Source organism: Triticum aestivum, chromosome 6D, assembly GCF_018294505.1.
Source record: "Triticum aestivum cultivar Chinese Spring chromosome 6D, IWGSC CS RefSeq v2.1, whole genome shotgun sequence".
Lineage (NCBI taxonomy): Eukaryota > Viridiplantae > Streptophyta > Magnoliopsida > Poales > Poaceae > Triticum > Triticum aestivum.
In genome coordinates, this window is record NC_057811.1 from 284,515,545 (window position 1) to 284,527,409 (window position 11,865).

Sequence of the window (11,865 nt, forward strand, 5' to 3'; positions counted from 1 at the left end):
GTTGTATCACCCTTTCCTCTTCAAGGGAAAAACCAACGCAAGCTCAAGAAGTAGCACGTGTCGAGGCTAGCTTAGGGTGGTGGACACAACAGAAGTTACACTGATGCTAGTCGCTGCCCGATAGGGTTTTAGCGTGATAGATTTGGGGAAAGAAGGACATGGAGCCTGCCTGCCCCCCCCCCCCGAGGGATAGAACACAAGGAAAAACAAGGACTGACACCAGCCCACCAAAGCCATGTACGCCCGACCACCGGCCTGTCACACAGCCCGGTAAGTTTGAGCGTCCAACTAGAATATGACCTACTACCTCGGTTGAACACTCCATCCAACGGCTATACACCTACGGACCCTTTATTAATTTACACACAACAACATTGTTTCAGTATAGCCATAACAGAACCATGGCATCCTCTTCGCACAAATAAAAAGAGGGTTTGGATGAACTAGTAGGACCTCGCAGCGGCACCTTCCTACCACCAGATATGCCATTCGCCGTTGAGCTGGATTCCTATGGGTCATGCACTGCCGTTGCGGTGTACCAGCTGTCGTGGGAACGATTCGAACAGTAAGAGAGCGGTAGGAAAAGGAGCGTGGTCTATCGAAATGCAAACGGGTGACACAAGTATTTTTTACGAGTTTGGGCCTCTCACGGTGGAGATAACAACCCTATGTCTCGTGCTCCAGAGAACTCCAAAGAGGCTTTCTTTCTCTATGTATGAACATGGTATTACAGTGAGTATGAGAGTGTTTGAGAGAGAGATGGAAGAATGAGTGAGAGAATGCCCTCATCTTGGTAGCGGGGGGTGGCTTATATAGAGCTAAGCATCAGAAGCAATTCGAAGAGTGGTGCGCTATGAAAAAGGCCAGCAAAGACCTAGCGAAATAGACTAGCTTCAGACTTCTTTCACATTGTATTGTACTGAGTTGGACGAAGAAGACTGAATAAAGTGGGTTTCTCTACTGTTAGCCTACTGTCTACTGTGATGTCCAGGGTCGCCTACATGAAACCTACAAAACATAATTACATAGACTTGAAAGTAACATTAGCTTGCAAAGCACAGATCATAAACATCATGGGTTCGGCATGCCCTCGCACTAACAATTCCAGGGTTTTCGGACAACATGCGGTGCTACTTAACAAATTCGAAATTCTTGACATCATGAAATCACTTCTAACATGCAATTCAGAGTTGTTGACATCATCATATCGCTTCGTCTAGCCATGGGCACAGCAGCAGGGTGGCTACTTCACACTGTCAGCATCTGTAATTGTAGCAGGCTCTACAAACCCCTCAGGTCTCATGTAACAATGCAAGTCAACCATCTGAAATGATTTGCATTCTTCGTTCATCTTCCCAACTGTGGTATCATTGGTTAGTTTGGCCATCGTCATCCTGCCACCTGTGTTCAACCTCAACCACCCACTTGAGCTCAACCTTGTCTTGCACCAGGGATTCATCATCAACAACTTGTTACTTGACTTTAACATTCTTCTGTAACTTGAGCTGAACTTATTCTTCCCACGTAAGTTCCACCTGATCGTGTCACTTGACTTCACCCTCCTTCTACAGTAAATAAAATCATTTCTACCAAACACATGATGCAGCAATTGTTCCTTCAAATCATCAATAGTGATTGATTCTGCAAGCCATGTCTCAGAAGCAGGTTAACAAAAAAGATTCTTTATGCAAAATGAACCTAACCATCCACACCTTATCCATCAGCAAAGGACAATATAAACATTTAACAAAGTTTTACAAGTTTCTTCCCTAACAAATATTCTAAAGCATTCAGAGCATGGCCTCACACCTACAGACATAGTTCATCTTTATTTGTTTTTGCTAGAAAACTTCCAATCTATTGACCAAGTGTCAAGGTAGTACAAACAACACCAGAAGTAAAATTTACATCTAGGTCCGTAGACCACCTAGCGACGACTACAAGCACTAGATCGAGCCGAAGGCACGCCACCGTCATCGCCCCTCCCTCGTCGGAGTCAGGCAAACATTGTTGTAGTAGACAGTCGGGAAGTCATCGTGCTAAGGCCTCGTAAGACCATGCAACAAAACAACAACCGCCGCCGATGAAGAGAAACGTAGATCAGAAGGATCCAACATGCAGACACACATACAAAGATGAACGAAGACTGGGTTCAAACGGATCCACCGAAGACAAACTTCGACCGGATCCCATGAAATCTGCCGGAAACACACCTCCACACGCTATCCGACGATGCTAGAAGCATCGCCGGGGCGGGGGCCGGGCTGGGAGGAACTTATTCCTTCTTCAAGAAATCGCCGCCGCCTCTTCTTCTTAAGCATGTCACAAACCCTAACAAAACTCGAGAAAACACCAAAAAACGGAGCCCTTGCGCCGGCAAGGGTCGGGATCCACTGCGCCTCCATGATCCAAGGACCATAGGAGACGAGGCGGACCGGCGATGGTGCCGGCGAGAGGCAGGGAAACCCTAGACGAGAGTTTTCACGAGGGGAGTGAAGGGATATTTCCTCTTTTGAGTTCATGATTCATCTCAACACACAAGAAACACTTGCCCTTGAGGCAGATCGAAAGGGGGCCCTAACAGGTAAGTAACTGAATTTTTTTCAAGTTTCTTCCCTAACAGATAAAACATTCAGAGCATGGCCTCACACCTACAACAAAGGTCATGATTCATCTCAACAAACAAGAAACACTTGCCCTTAAGGCAGGTCAAAAGGGGGCCCTAACAGACAAGTAACTAAATATTTTACAAGTTTATGCCCTATTAGATATTCTAAAACATCCAGAGCATGGCCTCACACCTACTCGCAGAGTTCATGATTAATCTCAACACACAAGAAACACTTGCCTTGCGGCAGATCGGAAGGGGGTCGTCACCGGTGATACTTGTAAGACAAGGAGTCGATGGCGACGGAGAAGACAAATACCTCCTCCGGGGATGGGGATGGGAACAAGCTCCGACGGCCACAGGGAATGGCGGCGTCCTTGATGCCAGGGAATGGCAGCATCCTTGATGGATAGGGAGGGAAAGAAGCTCTGGTGGCCACAAATGGGGGTTTTGCGCAAGAATGGGGATGTGTCGATGATTCCGATGCGGGGCAAACATATTTAAAGAGACTAAACACGCCTATCAATTTCGCGGTCGGAGAAATGGGTATGTTGGAGGATATGATAAGTTTCATATGACACGCCAAACAGCTAGACTAGTTTAGTAAACGAGGTTGGATGGCTTGACATAATCAATCCGAGGGTCTACCTGTGTAAAATAACTCAGACGCTCTAGCCAAAAAAAGACACGCCAGTCAGTCCAGCGGGTCTGTAGGACTATGAGGGCATGTAGATAAAACGACGAGCCTACTATGGAGGCATCCAGACAAAACAACAGACGCCTAGAAAAAAGGCGTGTCAGGATTTTAAGACACCTAACGGTATTTACTCAGGCGGCGCCACGCTGGCGGTGCGTCCAACGACCGTGACCGGTCAAAGGCGCCTCGACATACAACGTCTTCACGTGTATGTTAGGCGCCTATCTAGAAGGCCCAATGGGGGGATAGGTGACGAAATAATTTTTCGAGGAGGGGGTGAGGGGGGTCAGTGGGCGAAATAAGATCCTTCAAAGGTCATTTAATAAAAAATAACACCGGCTGGTGACTATGAGGACGGGTGGCAATGGCAAAGTGACCGGATTAGGGGTGGTGCATGACTAAAACTTCAGCCCACTATTTTTCTTCCTAAATGATAAGTACCACACGTGTGGCACGAAGCAACATGGCCCAAACGCCTCCACTATCATTTATTATCCACGTCAAAACAGATGAGATCAGCAAGAATCTTTTGGTTTTCAAACTTAAAAATGTTTTATCTCTTAAATAAAAATCTGATTAAAAATCCGTTTTCACCATTAAATCCGTCTCGACAAGATCTTCAAAACTAGATCCAATGTTGATATATTTCAGCGATATTTTTTTTGAGCCAAAAGTTGCCATGATGTTTACACTAACGTTGCCATAGTGTTTACACTAAAGTTGCCATGACATGTTCCATCTAGTTTTTTATTCTAGATTTAAAGCTACCATTGTATTTCAACTACTTTTTACGGTAATTTTTATTAATTGACCATGGAAATTTTTAGTAATTAACCATGGCAAATTTAATTCATGGATCATGACATTTTTTAGTAATTCAACATGGCAAATTTAGTTTATAGATCATGGCAATTTTAGTATTTTGACCATGAAAATTATTTTTTGTATGGACCATGGCAAATATTAGTGCATGGTTCGGGGCAAATTTAAGTCATTGATCTTGCATTTTTAAAGTAATTTGACGACATATTTCTTTTTAATTATGAACCATGTCAAAATTATTTCATGGATCATGGCAAATTTTAGTAATTCACCATGGAAAGTTTAGTTTCTTAAAAAAATATAATATGTCAAAATTTAATTTAAACATAGAAGAAAAGGTAATTGAAACATATCATGGCAACTTCAATGAAAACACCATGGAAATTTATGTGCAATAGACGGATAACTTTTAACCCAAAAAAAAAGTCAGCGAAACATATCGATATGAGATCTAGTTTCGAAGATCTCGCCGCGACAGATTTGAAAGCGGATTTTCAATCGGATTTTTATTTAAGAGATAAAATATTTTAAAAGCAGAAAATCCAAAAAGATTACGCCTCCTTCCCTACCACACGTGTGGCAGATATCAGTGTGTGTTTTCTTTTCATTTTTGTGATGGCGTTTGACACCCTACAAAGTCTCCGAGGGCATTTTATTTTTGTGCAGCTCAAAGGGCAAATTTTGGTGGCTTCCAATTTCTATTATTGCATCCGTAGTCTGCTGGCGCGCCAAAAGTAGATTGAAACTGGTTATTACTGAAAATTAAGCAACCTTTTATTAAGTTAAACCTGATACTAGCAACCATGAAATGGAAAAGGGAAAAATCCTTGTTTCAATCAGGCCATAGTTAAAACTTGGAAACTGAAGGCCGGCAGGCGAGACTCCTGCATCGACTGAGTCGCTCACAAGTCACATCCACGTTTTCAATATATCTGATGCCAATTCCAATCTAGCGTCCTCGACCAAAACAAGATTGACCATCACTTTCACATGAACACACATGTCACATCCTTCCACAGGAAAGAAGCACGAACCTGACAGGGTGTGAGATCTTCCACCAATTCATAACCTGAAAACATAGCACAAACAGAGTACCAGAGACAGCATGTACCACAAGGAAACAGTACGCCCACCCCGCAGCCGCAGGTAGACTGAGCTAGAAACACCGGCTAAGCACGGCGCAGACCTCAGAAATTACTTAAGAGTGGCCGAGTCTTGGTGCCGTGCAAGCGTAGAGTCCACCAATTCATAATCTGAAAACATGGCTCAGATAGAGACAACATGTACGAAACAACACGCCCACCCCGCAGGTAGACTGAACTAGAAACACCGGCAAGCACGGCGCAGAAAAGACCAAGCACTTGTAAATTACCTATAGTGACCGAGTCTTGGTGCCAGGCAAGTGGACTCACTTGCCCATCATGCTGGTCAAGGTCATGCATTCACATCACACAATAAAATAACCTTGGTCTGCACAGGGTGCCAATCAAAACCTGACACGGCGGGCATCCTTACGAGCAGAAGCTTCCTCGTCAACTCTCCGATGTGATGTGCGAGCGACGTTCAACTGCTCAACATAGATAAAACTGCCGGCCTGAACGGTTCAACACCAGTTTTTTTCTCCCGTGACACAGGGCCCTGACAAATGGATGCATGTGAGAATTGTCAAAAGGACGTGATAAGCACATAATAGAACCATTACCAGAAGCAACAGCTTGGCCAACAACAATGGCGCTGCCACTGCTCTTCCTCTTCTCCCTCTTGCTTCAAGCTCCCTTGCACGCACAGGCACTCCAAAACATCACACTAGGATCCACCCTGACCACTCAAGGCCCAAACGCCTCACGGATTTCGCCCTCCGGTGAGTTCGCGTTCGGGCTCCGCCCCAGCGACGCCGACGCCTCTGTCTACCTCCTCGCCGTCTCGTTCGACAAGATCACCTCCAAAACCGTTGTCTGGTACGCCAACACCAACACAACACTGCCAGTTGGCTCCCAACTGCAGCTCACGCCTGGTGGCGTGCTTTCGCTCCAGGACCCTGCCGGCACAGAGATATGGAACCCCCGGGTTACCAACGTTGACCATGCCGCCATGCTCGACACTGGCAATTTCGTGCTCTATGCCAAAGATGGCTCCATCAAATGGCAGAGCTTTGAACACCCAACTGACACCATCCTGCCCTCCCAGGAGCTGCCTAAAGGGTCCGTCCTGCAAAGCCGGCTCATGGACAACGACTACTCAGCTGGAAGGTTCCAACTCAGCGTAGAGGGTGGCAACTTAAGGTTTTACACCTTGGCTGTTCCCTACACCGTGGTTGTTCCCTCCCTTTTCCGCTATGATCCTCCATATTTGGATTCTTACACTGGTGGAAATGGTTCAAGCCTCGTGTTCAACACGACTGGCAGCATCTACTACACTACAAATTCTGGCAGACAAATCAATATTACATCAGAAACACTTGACTCACCGGCAGACTTCTACCGGCGCGCCACACTTGATGCAGATGGGGTGTTCAGGCAATACGTGTACCCCAAGAAGGCAGCTCAGACCAGTGGATTGAATACGGAGTGGAAAGTTATGGACTTACTCCCAAGAAACTTCTGTCGGGTTGCCGCGGTACAGACTGGAAGTGGTGCCTGTGGGTTCAACAGCTATTGCAGCTTCAACACAAACAAGAGTGTGGAATGTGAGTGCCCACCAAACTACTCATTCATCGACAACGAGAGGAAGTACAAAGGTTGCAAGCAAGACTTCGCTCCACATAGCTGTGACTTGGATGATACTGAATCTATTCAGCAATTCAAGCTACTTCCAATGAACAATATCAATTGGCCTTCTGGCGACTATGAGCGTTACAGCCCCATTGGTGAGGATTCTTGCCAAAGACTTTGCTTAACTGATTGCTTTTGTGTTGCTGCGGTATACTACAACAGTTCTTGCTGGAAAAAGAGGAGCCCCTTGTCCAACGGAATGTTCGGTGACATAGTGGGATCAGTTTTTATCAAGGTTCCCAGGACTAATGTTCCTGGGTCCCAGTTGGGCAGTAACTCCAATACATGGAGAAAAGAGAAGAGGTATTGGATAATAGGAAGTTCACTGCTCCTTGGAGGATCTGCTCTTGTTATTGTTTTCCTCATCTCCATTCTGTATTTTGGATCTTACCGTGTCATTAGGCGAAAGAAGCCAGCCCAGATACAAACAATGAGTCCCGAGGCATTGCCTCTTAGAGCATTCACGTACAAGGAGATTGAGAAGGTGACAGATGGATTTCGTGAAGAGCTGGGTAGCGGTGCATCTGGTATCGTATACAAGGGCCAGTTGGAAGATGAGTTTGGGACTGGCATTGCAGTCAAGAAGATTGACAAGATGCTCCAAGAGAGTGAAAAGGAGTTCGCCATTGAGGTTCAAACCATCGGAAGGACCTTCCACAGAAACTTGGTACGGTTGCTCGGTTTCTGCGCTGAAGGAAAAGAGAGGCTTCTGGTGTACGAGTTGATGACCAATGGCTCACTTAATGGATTCCTTTTTTGTGGTACAAGCCCAACCTGGAACCTTCGCGTTCAAGTCGCACTTGGGGTGGCAAGAGGCCTGCTCTACTTACATGAGGAATGCAACACTCAAATTATCCATTGTGACATAAAGCCCCAAAACATCCTTCTTGATGAGAATCTCGTGGCAAAGATCTCAGACTTTGGCCTAGCAAAGTTGCTCAGGACAAATCAGACACAGACGAACACTGGCATCAGGGGAACTCGAGGGTACGTCGCGCCCGAGTGGTTCAAAAACATAGGGATCACATCCAAGGTGGACATTTATAGTTTTGGGGTGATCTTGCTGGAGATTGTGTGTTGCAGACGGAATGTGGAGCTAGAGACGGCTGATGAGGAGCAAGCAATACTGACATATTGGGCAAATGACTGCTATAGAAGTGGGAGGCTTGACTTGTTAATCAAGGGTGATGAGGAGGCAATCTTCAATATAAAGAAGGTGGAACGCTTCGTGGCCGTGGCATTATGGTGTCTCCAGGAGGAGCCAACAATGCGGCCAACCATGCTGAAAGTGACACAGATGCTTGATGGATCCGTCACAATCCCCACACCTCCTGATCCATCTTCCTTCATCAGTTCACTCCAATAGTAGAGTGTGTTTTTAAATGTATAAGTTGCAGTGTGAAATAAGAGTATATTGGACTACCGCAAATGATAAATTTGAGTGATGATTCCTTTAAATGTAAGTAAATGGAAGCAGGAATGTAAGTACTTGATAAGAAAAAATGTATGCATATGTTACTAGGTTCCAAAAATAAATGTAGATTTCTGTAATGTTCGTATACTTTTTATGTTCAGTACCACAGTGAAGCCATGAATGTACTGCTTTGTGAATCAGTGTGCATATTTTGGTATATTGCTTAGCATTAAATCATCAAACTGGAAGATGCAAGGAAACAGTGAGGTGCGGTGCAGGCTGGTTAGGAACCATCGGGTAAGAACAATGATTTAAGGTCCCTTCGGGGACATCAGCTAAAATTGGAACGATATAGAGAACAATGATTTAAGCGTTCACGACTGAAATGCTAGTGATGTCGAAATATTTAAGAAATACTTCTATCCCATTTGTTACAACTAGCAGCAGGACTCCCATGTTGCTTTACGAGCGACCGACCTGGGAGTAACCCTAGCATATATCCCATTTAGATTTTCACATTAGCATTATCCAGTGTTTTATGTCACTGGAAATTTGGCAACTGCGTCTATACTTTTTAGTGTAACAGTGGGTATTAACAATGAGAATTGGACTCTACTGAATGCAAGCATTACAACAGAAAGAACACAAGACGTTCTCGATCTTTGTTGATCATGAGATCTAGTATGGAGAGTCCGGAGCTTTATGTGCTATTCCTTATTCAATACTACACTTTCCCTCTTGAACTGTGAAATCAAAGTCAGGTGCAACATGCTTACAAATATGTCCTGAATAAGGAATAAAAACAAATCAAAGACCCTGCATTAGAACGGATTCTAGCTAAAACAATTAAATAGTAGATTACGCATCAAATCCATTTTTTAATTAAAAATATACTATATTTAGCTTAGCATAATAATATGGCTCCTCGTGTATACCAAATATTAACATCCCAATTGAAATGAGACATCGTAAACCACATAAATTTGCAGATGCTAATGAGAATAAATGCAATAAGTAGTCCGTTTGTTAGGTGTGAGACAATGCATCTTCTTGTGTTTTCTGAAAGGTGACTCGAATGATGCTTCCATGGAATTTTACCTTCCACCAGTGACGTAATATTTTTTTTTGACGGGCGGTGATGTAAATTTGCCGTGTCTGTTGTTAGTTTAGATTATGGTGGTGCGATCTCAGCAACTGCAGTAATTGGGCCAACAACATCTATAAATTCACATATAAAAATACTAATTCAGTTCATGTTTCTACACGTTGCTATAGTGGTCTTATTATTCATGAATATGCGCAGCACTCTGTGTTTTGCTCACCTCACAACATAGTGTTTTGCTCCATTCCACTGCGAGCAGTGAGAAGGGGAATGCACTGTAGCAAACATGAAAAAGTTTTCTGGCTGGGGTGTTACCTCTATCGATGTACTCTGAAGCAGATCCTCTGTGAGAATGATCTACTGTAACACCCCGGATGTAACTTTCCATATTTGTAACTCCAACTCTTGCCATTTCCGGCTATGTGTTATGATATTCCCTTCGTGGTCGGGTTTTTGTCTTTTGTTTTGCATTTTGTTCATGTCATGCATTTTATATCATGTCATCATGTGCATTGCATTTGCATACGTGTTCGTCTCATGCATCCGAACATTTTCCCCGTTGTCCGTTTTGCAATCCGGCGCTCCCACCTCCTCCGGTGCACCCCTCTTGTTTTCTTTCGTGTGCGGGTGTCAAACGTTCTCGGAATGGACTGAGGCTTGTCAAGTGGCCTTGGTATACCACCGGTAGACCACCGGTCAAGTTTCGTTCCATTTGGAGGTCGTTTGGTACTCCAACGGTTAACCGGGTAACCGCAAAGTCCATTTGTGTGTTGCAGCAAAACCCCCCTCAAAAACAGCCCAAAACCCACCAAACTCTCTTCCATGCTCTAGGTCGTTCGATCACGATCGTGTGGGCGAAAACCGCACCTCATTTGGACTCTCCTAGCTCCCTCTAGCTATATATGCATCCCCTCCCGAAAACATCCGCAGTCCAAACCCTAAAAATCGCCTCCGGCGCCGCCGGATGAACCCGCCGCCGCGTCCGCACCAGTGAGGAGCCGCCACGTGTCCAGCGCCGCCGCTCCACCGCGCCGGCCCGCCAGGCCCGGCCGCCGCCGCGCGCCTCCCCGCTCCCGTGCGCCGCGCCGCCACCTCGCCTCTCCACCGCACCGCCGCCCTGTTCGCCGCCGCCGCCGCCGGCCATCGCCGCCGTGCTCCCGCCGCCGCCGTCCACCGCCGTGCCCCGCTCCCTCCGGCGCCGCGCCCTCCTTCCCCGACGCCGTCGCCCTCTCCTCCTCCCTCCGGTCGCCTCCTCTCCTCCGCCGCGCCTCCTCCCGCCGGCGGGCTCGAGAGCAACCGCGCCAGATCCGATCGAGGAAGCCCAGTGCGTTGACTTTCCCCTTCCCGTTTTTTTCTCCAAGTCCTGGAAGTTTACGTTATGTGCACCTGTTCATAGCATCGTAACTCTCTGCATATAGCTCCGTTTCGCGCGTGTAATATATTGAATTGTTCGTCTCGTGATGCTCTACATTTTGTTCAATTGCACCATGTTCATTAGAGGTCATCTTGATGCCCAAATCTCTGGTGCAAGAGTGCTAGTTGCTGTTATCTGCTGGTTCTTAGCAGAACTTGGAGATTTATTATTTTTGTTGCATTTAATCTGTGCATCTTATGGACATGAACTCTACATGTGTTTTGTTGTATGCCATGCCATCTTTACAGAGGTGTATGCCATGTATTTTTGTGATCCCTATAGTGACTAGAACAAGCATGCAAACTAGGCTCCGTAATGTTTCTGATTTCAGGGACTTAGAGAAATGTCTTTGTCTGCTGTTATTTTGTTGCCATGTAAACTTGATGCTACAGAGAGATCCATGCATATTTTGGAGATGTTCAGTAAGGATGTTTTGTAGATATTGTTGTAATTGATTCATTCCTGCCCTTGTTTGCAATTATGGAGTGCCATAGCATGACTCAATCTTGATCTACTTTTGCTATAAATTATTTCTGGCAGATTCTTAACATGATATCCATTTTTTCCAAGCTTGTTGTAGTTGTTCCATACATGCTATGCTTTTGTTCTTGCCATGTATAGCTTCATAAACATGCCATATTGCTGTAGGTATGCTTGTTTTGTCATGAATTGCTTTTTGGTGAGTGCATCAAGCTCACTAAGATGCCCTCATAATGTCTGTTTCTGCCATGCTCTGTTTTCTGCTAAGTCTGAAACCTGTTAACGAAACTTGCTATGTTTACATGGTTGCCATCATATCTTCTGGTCCTTTTTGGCTTATGGTCAGTAAGAGCATCTCTAGTGGATGGTGTAAATTTGGACGTGTATATCTCCATATACACGTCCATATACACCTTTCTAAAATATACACCTCTCAGTTTTTCAGTGGAACGTGTAAATTTGGACGTGTATATTCCAACGGCTATATTTTCAAACGGCTATATTTCCAACGGCTATATTTTCAAACGGCTATATTTCAACGGTCGTATTTCTAGTCT

The 11,865-nt window shown here is 45.2% G+C and overlaps 1 protein-coding gene across 1 annotated transcript; it reads left to right on the forward strand.

Annotated features, from left to right (window-relative positions):
- The first annotated feature begins 5,825 nt into the window (after window positions 1–5,825).
- Window positions 5,826–8,420, forward strand: LOC123144662 (G-type lectin S-receptor-like serine/threonine-protein kinase LECRK2). Its single transcript, XM_044563865.1, has one exon. The coding sequence runs from the start codon at window positions 5,856–5,858 to the stop codon at window positions 8,262–8,264; it is 2,409 nt and encodes an 802-aa protein (XP_044419800.1). The 5' UTR covers window positions 5,826–5,855; the 3' UTR covers window positions 8,265–8,420.
- The last annotated feature ends 3,445 nt before the right edge of the window (window positions 8,421–11,865 follow it).